At 44.4% G+C, this 16,676-nt stretch overlaps 1 protein-coding gene across 11 annotated transcripts in view; it reads right to left on the reverse strand.

The window, feature by feature from the left end:
• Positions 1-16,676, reverse strand: part of SH3KBP1 (SH3 domain containing kinase binding protein 1) — a 357,800-nt gene that overhangs the window by 29,039 nt on the left and 312,085 nt on the right. For all 11 annotated transcript variants that reach the window (XM_025372230.1, XM_025372226.1, XM_025372227.1 and 8 more), the window contains one exon: positions 10,799-10,884. In XM_025372230.1, coding sequence (XP_025228015.1) covers positions 10,799-10,884 — 86 coding nt within the window. The remainder of the gene's footprint in view (positions 1-10,798; positions 10,885-16,676) is intronic.

A 16,676-nucleotide genomic window follows, 5' to 3' on the forward strand; every position in this document is an offset into this window, starting at 1 on the left:
GTGGAGATGCTCAGTTTATACCCAGGATCAGGCCCTTCAAAGGACCCTGAAGGACCATCTCTTGTAGGACTGGAGGATGCCTTTCAAAATGAGTGCTGGTTGCCAGCTTGACCTTGTTTCCTCAGCAGCACACCTCCACTGCGAGCCTGAGAGGCTGGGAACCAGGGGAGGGCTCGAGGGTGATGCAGGGAGAGGGCCAGCCACAGAAGCTGTTCTGCATTAACTACGCCTCTAAGTTTGAGGAAGGAACCAAAAATGCTCAGAGGACTGTCTGGGTTAAAAACCCATCAATCAGAAACGCAACCTGTTTTACTTCCTTTGTATAAAGCGTTTGACCCTCAGCACAATCTCTTTTGCCTTTTGTCATCACACTTGAGAAATATATCGTGCTTTTCAGCTACTCCTGATAAAAATTTAAGTTTGATCACGATTTGTGTCCCTAGATAGGGACCGGAGCTGCACACGTCCACACATGGGCACCCCAGCCCGTCATACGCAGACTTGACCGTAGACCAATAGCAACTGTATCTCCTGTTCTTCAGCACGGGTAACATCAACAATGTCCTTGGTCCCAAAGGCCATGTCTGAAGGTTGCCGGTAAGGAGACAGTGTCTGTAGGAGCCAGCCACGGCTCTTCAATGAAAGCTCTCATGTCTGAGCAACTACTCCCGAGACAGCTGGAAGGTGTGGCTGTTGTTCACACACACGCTCAGCCAGTAGTCAATCTGGAACACTCCAAATGTCATTCATGTTTTTTTTTTTTTTTTTTTTTTTTTTTTTTTTTTTTTTAAATGGCAGGCAGGACACAGTTTATCTTGTCTTGTTGAACCTGAGAAATTGCTCAATGATCTCACATGCTGCAAGGACCAATAACTGGCTCTCTGGCTCCAAAAGGGGAAGTTTAAGATATGTATTTTAAAAAGAGGACAGAAAAACCAATAGCCCCAAGTCAGGAGATCTGAATTTTTCCTCAAAATTTGTATGAGAAACCCTTAGAAGTGATTTCTTATCATAAAAGGTAGAAATTGCAAAATAAGGTAAGAATGTAATCACTTGTTTATAGAGATTTGGTGTCACATTCACAAAAATTTTGTGTTAATGGTCACTATTACAATTGCTCTCTCTTGCTCTCCTGTATAACTTTACCATACAGAGTACAGATTTAGAACTTAGTATTGATCAAATTTGCTATTGTCCTTTTATGTAATACCCGTTTAAACACTGGGTAGTTGATCTTTGGCAAATATCTAATCCCAAATCCAACACTCTTTCTATTTGAAATCAGACTCAAATGGTATCATTTCACTTGCTGCAAACCTTAAGATCTCTCTCTCTCTCTCTCTCCCCCTACCTCTCTCCCTCCCTCTTTCTCTCTCTCTCTCACAAAGGTCACAGTCATGTCCTTGGTTGATGCTTAAGTACTTCAAATATAATTACCTTTTTGTATATGAAACACTTTCAAACTAGGTTTTATAGAGATTCTCAGGAAATGAGACAGGCCACTCCAGGGAACACAAGTTGCACTTGCGGGGGAGGCCTATCCTCTTCCTGTTCCTAACACAGACTGGGCTCTCTGGGCCTTGGTGCTATTGACATTTGGGGCTGCGTCATTCTTTGTTGTCTGTGGGGGCTATCCTACACACTGGAGGATGGTTAGCAGCATCCTTGGCCTCTACCCACTAGATGCCAGCAGCATCTCCACCCCCACCCCTATGATGTGACAGTCAAAAATGTCTCCAGACATTGCCAAATGTCCCCTTGGGGAGAGCAGTTGAGAAATGCTGATGTGGATCTAGAAAGTTTGGGCTCATGGGTCAGGGAGACCTGGCTTCAACTCCAATTTTTTTTTTTTTTTTTTTTGAGACGAAGTCTCGCTCTTGTCCCCCAGGCTAGAGTGCAATGGCGCGATCTCAGCTCACTGCAACCTCCGCCTCCCGGGTTCAAGAGATTCTCCTGCCTCAGCCTCCCGAGTAGCTGGGATTACAGGCACACACCACCATACCCAGCTAATTTTTGTATTTTTAGTAGAGATGGGGTTTCACCATGTTGGCCTGGCTGGTCTCGAACTCCTGACCTCAGGTGATCCACCTGCCTCGGCCTCCCAAAGTGCTGGGATTACAGGTATAAGCCACCGTGCCCGGACTTCAACTCCAATTTCTTACTAGCCAGATAATCTTGCTCAGTTTCCCCAGCTTGCTTTCTTCCCTGTTCCTTCACTGCAAAACCGTGAGTCATTACACATCCCTCATAGGGCTATGGACTGTGAGAAAAAAATAGACAAAACATTTAGTGGGCACCCAGTGAATATTAGTTCTTTCTTTCCTTACTCTTGCTTGCTCTCACTGCTCTTATTTCAACACTAGAACCTCAGAATGATGGAAGAGGGGAGATGAAGGAGGAGGGTTTGTTCTCCACTATATTAGTGGAATTATTCTAACACGAGGATATTCCACACACAGCTCCAGTACTCACACTGTACCTCAAAGAGGATTAAAAGTTATAAAGACATGTTCTACCCAAAACATGCTTACGAAATGCTCCTAAGCCTTTCAAACACTTTGGGATTATTGTTTCACCAGGGTTGTAATCAGCTACAGATCAATGTCCAGGTGGACCTTGATTTTTAAAAATGGTGTAAAATACACACATTTAACACCCTAAGGGGACAGTTTACATTACAAAATGATTACTAGGTTTTGGAGACCCCTTTTTTTTTTTTTTTTTTTTTAGATGGAGTTTTGCTCTTGTTCCCCAGGCTAGAGTACAGTGGCATGATCTTGGCTCATTGCAACATTTGTCTCCCGGGTTCAAGCGATTCTCCTGCCTCATCCTCCTGAGTAGCTGGGATTACAGGCACCTGCCACCATGCCAGGCTAATTTATTTATTTATTTATTTTGTATTTTTAGTAGAGACGGGGTTTCGCCATGTTGGCCAGGCTGGTCTCGAACTCCTGACCTCAGGTGATCCACCCCCCCCCCCTTCGGCCTCCCAAAGTGCTGGGATTATAGGCATGAACCACTGCACCCAGCCTGGACAGCTTTCTTAACACATCTAAAATGTAATTATATATATAAAGAATTAGTTTACAGATGATGCAGAAACATCAGTGTAATAGTTGTTACTCTAAATAACCGCGACTATTTTATAAAGTGGGGCAAAGGAGGCCCGGTGCGGTGGCTCATGACTGTAATTCCAGCACTTTGGGAGGCTGAGGCGGGTGGATCACTTGAGCTCAGGAGTTTGAGACCAGCCTGGCCAACATAGTGAAACCCCGTCTCTACCAAAAATACAAAAATTAGCCGGGCGTGGTGGCACGCACCTGTAGTCCCAGCTACTCAGGAAGCTGAGGTGGGAGAATCGCTTGAATGCAGGAGACAGAAGTTGCAGTGAGCCGAGATCACACCACTGCATTCCAGCCTGGGCGACAGAGTGAGACCTGGTCTCAAACAACAACAACAACAACGACAACAAAAAGTGGGGCAAAGGGGCACTTTGAATCCCATACTTGATCAGTGGTGTGCATATCTATTTTAACATTGGGCCTCAATGTGAGTGTTAGGAAAATTTCAATTAGCTCTTATTTTTTTCTTTTTAACAGCTTTACTGAGGTACAATCTATATATACCATAAAATTCACCCACATTATCTGTACGACTCAATAATTTTAGTAAATTTACAGAGTTGTGCAACCATCACTATAATCCCCTTTGAGAACCTTTCCGGAACCTCAAATTGATTGGCTCTTACTTAGTACTCTTCCTAGGGCACAGGGAAGTACTTTCACGTTTCCCGGTTCAAAGGAACCATAGGCCCCAGGCATCTGTGAGAGATCTGAGCATGAGATGAAGTTAGCCTTGATACCTTCCAAATCACTTCTATGTCCCAAGTCTGTTGACTTTAAAGCAAGCAACACTTGGCCCCCAAAACTGACTACAGTGCAAAGTGTGTTTTGTGGGTCAAGTTGAAAAGACAGAGAGGAAATCTTCACAGTCCTCAAGTGAAGACGGGGAGGGGTCTACATAAAGAGACGGAAGTGTGAATAGTTTGAGATTTGGATCAGATGGAAAAAAACAACAGTTCCAACAAAGATGCTAGGCAACTGAGGAGGAGGAATGACAAGGGCATTCTCTAAGTCAATTAGTTGAAAACAGGTGGCTTACTTCACAGTAGGCTTCCTATCTGAAGGCCTGTTGCTATGTGCTTTAGTGGGAAAGGAACTGAAAATCCCGAGAGCATTGAAGTGTAACAATAAATCCTGCCATGCAGTGGGAACTACAATATACGGCATAACAAAAGGAAACATTATAGCACTTGACTTCAGGGCCTGTAATCTCCCATTCAATCGGAACAGAGATTCTTCCATCGGCAAGAGAAAACTGGACAATTTTCATTTCTATTCATGCACAGGCCTGTGTTGGAGTTTGTCCATGTCTTCTATTATGTTACTTGAAATATGGCTGCATAGTTTGATATAAACAATATCTCAAACTGACATCAACAAGTTAGTTTTGGACCAATTGATTTCATTCTAATTGATCGCTGGCTGACAGACGCTGGGAGCTGCCCACACAAGATTTGAAAAAGCCATGTTCTCTAATTTAATATTATAATAATTTTAAATTATAGCTTTATTAAGCGGAAACCCAGATTTATTTATAGCTAACACTGATGGTTTCCAATGGTTTTCAGGGTTGTATTATGTTGTTCACTGTGGCCCACATTTAGACAGCTTCAATTGTCTGAATCACTAACAAAACATTCTGGTACAAATAATTTCCTCCTTGATCCAATGCAATGAACAAATGCTACAGAAGCAGCCCTGAGGAGAGCCACCCGCTTCTGCAATGTCTTTTTCTCCTTGACCCATCCAACTACAAAGAACATTCCTGCCTCTGGGCCTAAAGACATTCTGTTTACAATTCTCTCCTCCCTTGGCCTCTGTGATGTTGCAAGATCCTGATTTTCCCCTAAATGTGGACTTGGTGGGGGTTTGGTCTTCAGCCCTAGGTTCTTTGCCTTTTCTCATAGCGAGGACTTTATCTTCCTGACCCAACCATCACTTCCAAGCAAATAACATTAATCATAAGCATTTCTATCTTTTTTTACAGGCCACCAAGTGATTTGACATAATTCTGGAAGACAAGGTGAGGAAGTTGATAGACATGTTTTTTTTTTTTTTTTTGAGATGGAGTCTCGCTCTGTTGCCCAGGCTGGAGTGCAGTGGCCGGATCTCAGCTCACTGCAAGTTCCACCTGCCGGGTTTACGCCATTCTCCTGCCTCAGCCTCCCGAGTAGCTGGGACTACAGGCGCCTGCCACCACGCCCAGCTAGTTTTTTGTATTTTGTCACCGTGTTTTTGTATTTTTTCACCTGGCTAACACCGTTTCACCGTGTTAGCCAGGATGGTCTCAGTCTCCTGACCTTGTGATCCACCCGTCTCGGCCTCCCCAAGTGCTGGGATTACAGGCTTGGGTCACCGCGCCCGGCCTTTTTTTTTTTTTTGAGACAGGGTCTGACTGTCACCCAGGTTGGAGTGCAGTGGCATGATCATTGCTCACTGCAGCACTGACCTCCTGGGCTCAGGTGATCCTCCCACCTCAGCCTCCTGAGTAGCTGGGACCACAGGTATGTGCCATCACATCTGGCCAATTTTTTTTTTTTTTTGTAGAGATGGAGTCTTATTATATTGCCCAGGTTGGTCTCAAACTCCTAAACTCAAACAATCCTCCTGCCTCAGCCTCCCAAAGTGCTGGGATTACAGGTGTGAGTCACTGCTGCACGTTATTATTTATTATTTATTTATTATTTATTTTGAAATGGGATCTCACTCTGTCACCCAGGTTGGACTGCAGTGGCATGATCTCAGGTCACTGCAACCTCCACTTCCTGGGCTCAAGTGATTCTCACACCTCAGCCTCCCAAGTAGCTAGGAACACAGGCATATACCACCACATCTGGTTATTTAAAAAAAAAATTTCGTTGAGATAGGGTCTCACTATATTGCCTAGACTGGTCTCACATTCCTCAGCTCAAACAATCCTCCTGCCTCAGCCTCCCAAAGTGCTGAGATTACAGGTATGAGCCACCTGACCAGTAGAGATGTTAGTATTCTTTATAGATACGGAAGCTGAAGCTCAGAGAGTCTGTGGAAATTGGAGAAGGCCACTCAGCTAGGAAGCAGCCGATTCAGCACTCGAACCCAGGTCTGCAGAGGCCACTCCTGCCACTGGGAAGCTCCTAACCCCTACCTGCAATTCCTGCCAACCTCTCGAGCCTCAGCCCTTTACCCCCTGCCTCCACTTGGCACTGACACGGGCATGTCTGGCCCACTCTCAGAGCCAACATGCTTAACTAAACTAATCACGTTTTCCTCCAAACCAGCTCCACCTCCTGACATGCTCATTTCTACCCATGTTGCTGGATTCTCCAGTCACCCGACCCTAAAACGTCAAGACTAACAAATCATTCTCTCCTCCTCCCCATTCCCAAACCCAACCTACTGTCTGACAATATTGCCTGGCAGTAATTCTCCTGTATTGCTGTTTCCACATCTATCTCTTCTTTCCTGATCCTTTCATAAGCAGCTTCATTCTGGCGCTCTCTGCCTCTCACCCCAAGTATCAAATAACCCGACTCCTTGACACCCATCTTTCCTTCACCTGATTCGTCTCACAAAGCTCCAGCAGTTACTATCTGAATTTTTAGACCTGATCCTGTCACTTTGGTGTACCATCAATGATCACCACTGCTTACAGAATAAATTACGAATCCATCTCCTTCAAACTCAATACAGTCCGTACTTACAATTCCAGGGTGATATAGTTTGGATCTGTGTCACTACCCAAATCTCATGTTCAGTTGTAATCTCCAATGGAGGCGGGGCCTGGTGGGAGGTGACTGGATCATGGGGGTGGATTTCTCATGAATGGTTTCGTATCATCCCCTTAGTACTGTACTCATGATGGTGAGTGAGTTCTTGAGATCTGGGTGTAAGTGTCTGCTCCTCCTTTGCCTTCTGCCATGACTGGAAGCTTTCTGAGGCCTCAGAAGCAGATGCTGCCACGCTTCCTGAACAGCCTGCAGAATCCTCTTTTCTTATAAATTACCCAGTCTCAGATATGTCTTTATAGCAATACAAGAATGGACTAATACACAGGATAGCCCTCCCTCCTTCCCAGCACAAACCCTCTAACACAGCCAGGCTGGTCAACACTCCCCACATGGTTTTCCTGACCACCTCCAGTACCCCCACATAAGCAAATCCAACTTCAAGATACAGACAAATCTGTCCCCCTTTATAAAGCCTGTTCCAACAACCTGGGCCCCAGCGAACACTCTCTCCTCCGACCAGCATTACTTTCTACCACTCAGTCATTATACAGACCTACAGTGCTATTTAACTTTTCATTTGCCATCTTAGGGACCCAAAAGGATCCAAAGCCCCTGGAAGGCAGAGCCCATGTGTGAAGGCCTCAGTCTCCAGCCAGCCTTGCATTTGAGTAGTAGGTACTCAAGTATTTATTGATCATGTGACTGTCAATCATTATTTCTTACGATGCAAATAAAATATACATTAAATTGTTGACTTGAGGCTGGGCATGGTGGCTCACACCTGTAATCCCAGCACTTTGGGAGGCCGAGGTGGGAGGATCACTTGAAACCAGGAGTTCAAGGCCAACCTGGGTAACATAGGAATACATTGTCTCTACAAAAATAATTTTTTTAATTAGCCAGGTGTGGTAGTGCGCACCTGTAATCCCAGCTACTTGGGAGGCTGAGGTGGGAGGACTGCATGAGCCCAGGAGTTGGAGGCTGCAGTGAGCAATGATCGCACCGTTGCACTCCAGCCTGGGTGACAGAGCAAGACTATCTCAAGACAAAAGAAAAATCATTAACTTGAGAAGTTATAGTCTTCTAGGATTAATGTCTTTGTGGCAAAGAGAGAGAGAGAACCAAACCTCAGTGCTCTATTTCTGGGCTCCCAAATATATGCAACTGTGCTTAGTTCCACAGCAAGAAAAGCTTCTATAGACGAACCTCCCCCATCAATACCCCCAATATTTTCACACTAGCTCGTCAGACTGAAAAACATGTGATGCATATCTCCAGACCCAAAGAATGTAAGGGTCAAAGGTGAATGCTCTTAACAAGCAAGACAGATTATCCTGTATATTCTGGAGGAGGGAGAATACCTCCCTTCCTATTGACATGAGGGAGGTGACAAGACAGCCTCCTGAGTTCGCACATGACCTTCACCAACCAGCCACCCTGGCTTAAAACAGGGCCCAAATATGAAACTGTAGTGGTAGAACCGGAACTTAGTCAGGCTCATTCTGACAATCCCCTTTCATTCACAGCCGATTACTGCTCTGCTCTACTCCACCTGCACTTTAAGCAGATCAAAAGCTACAGCAGGCCAGAGTTTCTGTTATTGCATCAGCCCAAGCTATCAGGTTATGCTTCCTGACTGGGCTTCTCAAGGGCTGAGGATGTAAACGAGCTTGTGGAAACAGGGGAAGTACTTTTGGCATTTACAGTCACAGTCACACATCCTACCTGCAAGCCTCCATGAGACCAGACCAGAGACTGCAGGTCAGCAGTTGCAAAGATGCAACTCTATCAGCAGGTTCAGAGAAAAACAGCACCCAAACAGAGGGACAGCAGCAGGAGAGCAGAATGCTCATGCTGGGAGCTCTAGTGCTCTTATAAGGCCTGCCAACCATTGCACATCTGTTTCTAAAGTGAGTGGCCTAAGCAGATGATGCTGGAAAGCTGTCTTCCATGTCAAATCAATCCCTGATAGTGCTTGCCAGAGGTTAGGGAAGTGGGTGGGTGGGAGAAAGGTGGGTGTGGCTTAAAAAGAGCAACACAAGGGATCTAGTGGTGATGGAAACATTCTATGTCTTGACTGTGGTGGTAGATACACAAACCTACATGTATGATAAAATTGCAGGCTGGGTGTGGTGGCTCACACCTGTAATCCCGGAACTTTGGGAGGCTAAGGTGGGAGGATTGCTTGAGCCTAGGAGTTCGAGACTAGCCTGGGCAACATAGTGCAACCCCATCTCTACAAAAAACACAAAAATTAGTCAGGCATGGTGGCATGCACCTGTGGTCCCAGCTACTCGGGGCACTGGGGTGGGAGGATCGCTTGAACCTGGGAGGCAGAGGTTGCAGTGAGCCGAGATCGCACCACTGCACTCTAGCCTGGGCCACTGAGAGAGACTCTGTCTCAAAAAAAAAAAAACAAACAAAAAAGTACATAGAGCGAAATACACACACAAGTACTAGTAAAACTGGGAAAATCTGAGTAAGATTGGTAGGTCATATCAATGTCAATATCCTGGTTGTGACAGTGTACTATAGTTCTGTAAGATGTTACCATTGGGGAAAAACTGAGTAAAGGGTACATAGATTTCTATTACTTCTTACAACTGCATGTGAACCTACAATGACCTCAAAATAAAAAGTTCACTTAAAACAAAGTAAATTCTAAAATGTAGCCTTCTATATTATGTAGAATATGAGAGAATGTTAACTTATGACCTTGATAGGTACAAATAGAAGATGTAAAGTTAAAAAAAAATTATACTATTTAGCCATAAAAAAGAATGAGATCCTATCATTTGCAACAACATGGATGGAACTGAAGATCATTATGTTAAGTGAAATAAACCAAATGCAGAAAGAGAAACATTGCATGTTCTCACTTATTTGTGGGATCTAAAAATCAAAACAATTGAACTCGTGGAGGTAGAGAGCAGAAGGATGATTACCAGAGGCTGGGAAGGGTAGTACGGGGCTGGGGTGGGGAGGCGGTGGGGATGGTTAATGGGTAGAAAAAATATAGTTAGAAAGAATGAATAAGACCTACTATTTGATAGCACAATAGCATGCCTATAGTCAATAATTTAATTGTACATTTTAAAATAAAGTGTGTAATTGGATTGTTTGTAACTCAAAGGATAAATGCTTAAGCAGATGGGGAAAATGTGTTGAAATGAAATATTGCACATGGTTGCAAGTTTTTCTTAAAGCAGGTCATTTTCCTCTTCCCAAGAAATGTGATAGCCTGTTGCTAAACACTATGATTATTTTTATACATTTCTATCATTAAATGGCCTTTATGTCAAAAAATAAAATAAAATAAAATAATAAGAAAAAATTAGTCCCTGAATCTGGACTTCTTAAAAGGGTTGTCACCCAGGTCAGACCACCAGTGGCCTTAACAGCACAACCGGTGGCCTCACACCCACCCATGTACACCTCCAAAAGGACCTCTGACTTTTATTTACCCAGACATACTGCAGCTCCCTCCCATTTATCACATGGTGGTATCCTGACCTTGGTAAAACTCACTCATGTTCTGAACTAAGTGGCAATTACCACACCAAAGCTCATTTGAAACTCAGTCAAAAGTGCGGTATCAACAACGAATCCTGCCATCTCACATTTGCATCCATTCACCTTTTTACACAAAATACACAAATCACTGGAAACTGTGAACTTAAGAGCTAATGCTCACTTTTACAGAAAGGCTTATTCATAATTTCTTTTCATTAGATTTTGCAAGGAATTTCTCCTAGGGAGGGGAAAGGTCCCAGACATCGTGTTTTAATGTGGAAAGCACCATCATTTCCTTTCTTTACAAAATTGTAACACCTAAAGCCAAGTGAGGGTGCCAGCCTGGCATTTCAATGGCTTTATTACTTCTCATCATGGTGGCTGAAGGCAAGCCAGGCCCTGAAGTTCTTTACTAACTCTGCAAACAGAAGCAAGAACACTGTCCTTACTCACCAATGTCATTGCTGCGGTCTGAGAGATCTTTGTCCAGGATGCCAGATAGCGAACTGCCCGCCAAGTCAATCTTTGGACCGTCACCCCTACATTAAAAACACAAGCCCAGACATTTAATCATTGGTGTGTGTCCTTGTCATTCTGTCAGTTTTCTTGCTGCACACATGTTAATGAGTGTGCTGTGTGTGGAGTGGGTGGCACTGTTGCCTGTGAGGGAGCCAGAGAATCAACGAGCTGTCTAGCCACATGGGATGGGGTGCGGACCAGCTGACAGGCTGGATGCGCCCCTCTCCAGCACGCGTTTTCAAAGATGGCTATTTTAATAATGACTGTTCGCCAATGTACCTCCAGTCACAAATCCTCCTGCTGGGTACACAGGGTGCAGTGTAGGGCCTGCTCCTGCCCAGTGGCCAAATAAACACTGGCTAATGATAACTGGGAGCTTTCCTTTTAAGGAACAAGGAATTTAGCCAATGCTGCTTGTCAAAGGTCAGCTACTTTTAACCTTGAGAAAAAGGTTTTCTGGCCTGGGGCTGTGGTATCAGCCAGGCTGTTGACAGGCACAAGGTGTCGAGTTGAGATCTGGCGGCCTGAATGCTGGCGCTGGGGCTCAGGCCTGTAACATTAGACAGCTCCTGGATGGGTGCCCCATGCTCATCAGGACACGAGTGACTTCCCTCTGTATCTGGGCTAGCAGCAGCTCTATGGGATGGGAACAGGCCTCCAAGATAATGAGAGAAACCCAGCCTTCTCATGCACAAACAGAAGGTTCCTCCAAATTACTCCACAAGACAGCTTTTTGTGCCCTTTTGGGGGGATGAGTCACAAACGAGTTTATCCAAGGGCTCTGAGAGCAGTAGGGAAAAGATCCTTGCCCATAAAATGAGAGAAGCTGAGCAGTTGTTCCCAGCAAAGTAACAGAAATAGTCCATCTCACAGCCCCGAAGGCCACCATGGCCTGAAGTTACACTTCACAATGAGTAGTACCAGATTTAGTCAACAAGCACTTGTCATGTGCCACTTGTGCTGGGGGTATTCAGAGGTAGTGCCTACTCGGGAAGAGCTCATGGTCTAAATGGGAGAGACAACCAGCCAGCCACAGGTCCACATGGCCTAGGCTATAAGACGCAGGTGTCACACTCCTATGAGAAGAAAGGAGTGGGTCAGTGCAGAATATCTGTGAGGCAGAGGGTAGGGGTCACACAGAGGAGGTGTCGTTACACTTGAGCCTTGGAGGAAAAGGGAGAGGGGACATAATCCTAAGAGGTGTGATTGAGCGATGACCCCAGTGTGGGTGAGTGTGCCAGTGTGGCCAAGGTCCCCGGAACCAAAGCCTGAAGTCCTCAGAGAGAAGTGACAGCACAAAGGCTGGCAAGGTAGGTGACTGCTGGGCCCGATACTATGGGGCTTGTTTTGTCTGGGAGGCAATGAGGGGCCGAGAGACGGTTGTAGTAGGAGACCTGTATACCTGGAGGTCAGGGCAGGGCAGGGCAGGTGCTGTGGGTGAACTCCAAACCAGGGAGCTGACAAGACAGACTGCTGTGTTTTTCACTCAAAGAATGCGTGGTGAGCAGGGCACAGTGGCTCACATTTATAATCCCGACACTTTGGGAGGCAGAGATGGGAGCATCACTTGGGCCCAGGAGTTTGGGATCAGCCTGGGCAACATGGTGAAACCCCATCTCTACAAAAAACACAAAAATTAGCCGGGTGTGGTGGTATGTGCCTGTGGTCTCAGCTACTTGGGAGGCTGAGGCGGGAAGATCACCTGAGCCCAGGGAAGTTGAGGCTTCACTGAGCCGTGATTGTGCCACTGCACTCCAGCCTGGGTGACAGAGTGAGATCCTGTCTCAAAAAAGGGGGTGTTTGTGGGCACATTTGGCACAACATGCATATTCTTGTGATGGTAGGAAAAGACCAATGGAAGGAGGTGAGTCCTCCTCAACTCCCAAGCAAACAACACTGCCTCTTAACTTCAAGCATCCTCCACCACAGGAGGGGCAGGTGTGTAAATACTAGGGACCAGGCCTGGACCTAATGGCTTGGCCTCCACTAAGAGAAAATACAGCTCCAAGACTGTCCTGGGAGTGTGCATTATGATGCTGGCTGGGCCCTTCCAAGCTAGGCTGAAATAGAAGTTCAGGTAGAGCATGAACTCCTGTACTTGGAAAGGAGAAGCAGCTTAGGCTTCAGAGAAGGACCTTTATTTCCTGCCTCACCCTAACTTCCTAAGGCTGTGGGCTCCCCTAGGCCAGGTTTCCATAGCAGACTCCCTCTTCATCCCCTGGCTACCCAAGCTTGGGTCCCACTAGGGCCACTGCCTCAGACTGATTCCGAGCCAACAGGAAGGGCAAGATGGAGGACATTTATTTCAAAACATTTCACTGTCAGGGCCCCAGCATCCACTAATTTGAAGGTAACCTGAATGAAATGTTTCAGAAATGCAGAATTACTAGCAGAAATGCATTTTCATTTTTAAGAGTCTTCCCGAGATATAAAGAAATACATTCCTGGGGACCCTTAAATATCATGATTTGGGATCCACAGAGCCCAGAAGGATTGGGCGCTGCCATCCTTCAAAATAACAGACTAAACACAAATTACACTCACAGCCAAACAGCGCTGTCCTTTTTGAAACACACCAAAGACCAAAACTTATAAGACCACATGTCTTACCCAGGAGAGAGACAGCACTTTGGCAGTGAGTCTAGTGAACTGTACTCGGCACTTTTTTTTTTTTTTTTTTTCCAGTCAAGAGGGAAAGATGGTTTGAGGTGATACCCTGTGGGCAGCTGGCATTACGTCAGAGGGGCTGCTGGCAGAGAGATGAAGTTTTGCTCATGAGTTAATCACATGTATCTCGGAACAACTCAGCAGTTTCTGAACATGTGGCTTATTTGTGTATTATGGTAACTGTCAATCTGCAAGCTGCTGTTTCCCTCTGTGATTTGACAGCTGGAAGCTTCCAATCAAATGTGAGCCTGTCTCCAGAAACTTTAGAGGACCCTATTGTGCATTACTGTGCTTTATTACTTTACTGCCCTTATTTTCCTTTTATTGTCATTCTCAACTATTTTATTCTTATATATATATATATAGTACATATATATGTTATATATATAGTACATATATGTGTTATATATATAGTATCTATATATGTTATATATATATATGTTCTCTCTCTCTCTCTATATATATATATATATATATGTATAAAAGAATAAAATAGTTTTTTCTTTTTTTTAAGACATGGTCTCATTCTGTCGCCCAGGCTGGAATGCAGTGGCGTGATCTTGGCTCACTGCAACCTCCGCCTCCCAAATGGGTTTTATGCATCAGTGTGTTTTTCACAGTGTTATTTGTAATGAAGAAAAACTGAAAAGAACTGGAATCTTTCATAAATAGGAAAACACTTGAATAAACTATGATATTTGATGGACTTTTATATAGCCATCTGAACGATGTTTATAAATGGCTTATACTAATAAGAATGAATGCCTATGTTGCAATGTTAAGGGACAAAGGCAGGTTAAAAACAACACACACAGCAGCACACATATACCCATGTGCCCTCCTGACATATTAGGAAGAATGATTTTAAGACTGGAAGAAAATTTACAGTGGTTATTCCTGGGTAGTCTGATGGGTGATTTCCACCACCCAGTTCAGCAGCTGGAACATGGCAGGGACTCAAAAAACATCTGTGGAACATTTGCCAGATTTTCTGAAATGAGAATGCATTATGTATTTGTATAATAAATGCACTTTTCCCTCAATACCTAAAGTTGTATGCTATTCAGTATGATCACATCTATGGAAAACTGGTGAAAAACAAACCAAATCATACATAGGAAAAAGATAAGAAAGAAATAGTCCAAAATGTTAACAGTAGTAATCTCTGGGATAAGATTATAGGCGAATTTTTCCTTCCTTTTAAAGTTTACTTTTATTTTATTTTCTTGAGATGGAGTCTCACTCTGTCACCCAGGCTGGAGTGCAGTGGCATAATCTCGGCTCACTGCAACCTCTGCCTCCTGGGTTTCGGCGATTCTCCTGTCTCAGTCTCCTGAGTAACTGGGATTACAGGCATGCGCCACCACATCAGGCTAATTTTTGTATTTTTAGTAGAGACGGGGTTTCACCATGTTGGCCAGGCTGGTCTTGAACTCCTGACCTCAAGTGATCCGGCCACCTTGGCCTCCCAAAGTGCTAGGATTACAGGCATGAGCCACCATGCCTGGCCTAAAGTTTACTTTTAATAGTAGCGACTAGAGGCTCATCTGATTCAGGCAGCTCATGTTCTCTCTCCTTTCTCTCCAATTGTATCATCAAGGTAAAAGCTGAGATTGCCTGGATCCTGCCTCACAAACTCTCCTTTAAGAATCACCCAGGCAGTAGTTACCCCATGAGGTCATCTCTCCTGGGAACTGGTTTGCGGGCCAGGGGTAGAGTTATGAACCCTAGACTTAAAAATTCAGGCCAGGTGTGCTACAATTAAATCTGCTCTTCATCACCTGTGTGACCTTGGCCGGGTTACTGAATCTCTCTGGAACTTGGGTGCTTCATCAACAAAATGACTGGTGGGCTAGCTTCAACAGGATCACCTCCGAGAGGCGTTCTATCTAGAGCTCTCGTTCCATAATTTCAACATTAGAGAAATGCTGGAGTCTGGGATGGGGGATTGGAGTGGATATGGTCCTGTGAGTTGTGGGCAAATTCTGGGACATTTCATCATCTCCTTTGCCTCCAAATCTTCATGTCTCTGGTCAATGTTGTGAATTCCTTTCCTTCCCACTTGACTTGAGCAAATGTAACTCACCCTTTTAGCACTCAGAGATCCACCTTTCTTCCTCGTGTTTCCTGCAACACACCTCTGTATTCCAACCCTTATCACAGCACTTCGTATTTACATATGTACCTAGTAATCTTCCCCACTTATTCTTCAGAATGGGATTTTGTCACTTTTTTTCCTCCTAGTACAATGCTTTATACATTTATGTATAACAAAAAGTTTTTGTTTAACTAAATGAATAAGCAAACATTGTGATTTTTCTGGGCCTTGTACACCTTAGGAAATAACCTGTGGATAAGTTATATTCTTGATATAGTATGGGTGGTTTATAAACAACATAAATTTATTTCTCACAGTTCTGGAGGCTGGGAAGTCCAAGGTCAAGGTGCCGGCAGATTTTGCCTGATGAGGACCCAGCTTCCTGATTCACAGAGGACACCGTCTCACTGTGCCCTCATGTGGTAGAAGGGAGAGGGGTTTCTTTTATAAGGCATTAATCCCATTCATGAGAGCTTTGCCCCAATGACCTAATCACCTCTCAAAGGCCCCACCTCTTATTCTGTCACCTTGGGAGTGAGGATTTCCACAGGTGAATTTGTGGGAGGGTGAGGTATAAACATTCAGACCATAGACTTGAGTAATGTGTCAACACTTTTCAAACAAAAAACAAATTCTTACAGATCCCCATGTATATGTCTGTTATGGACTAAATTGTGTCCTCTCAAAATTTATATGTTGAAGTTGGAACCCCTCAATATCTCAAGATGTGACTGTGTTTGGAGATGGGCCTTTAAAAGAGGTGACTAAGTTAAAATGAGGCTGTTAGAAGAGGCCTCAGAAGAAACGAACCCTGCCCATACCTTGATCTTACACTTCTAACCTCTACAACTGTGAGGAAATAAATTCTGTTGTTTAAGCCACTCAGACTAATACAACATCCCTGTTTGAGAAATCATAAGAAACAAAAAATAGCCGACGACAATGGCTATCAGTGGAAAACCGTTGCCACAAGGGCATTTTGTCTTTGCAACTGTTAAAATTATAAAGAATACCACACGAATGAAAAGCAAAGGTGCACATTACTTG

Source organism: Theropithecus gelada, chromosome X (genome assembly GCF_003255815.1).
Source record: "Theropithecus gelada isolate Dixy chromosome X, Tgel_1.0, whole genome shotgun sequence".
Lineage (NCBI taxonomy): Eukaryota > Metazoa > Chordata > Mammalia > Primates > Cercopithecidae > Theropithecus > Theropithecus gelada.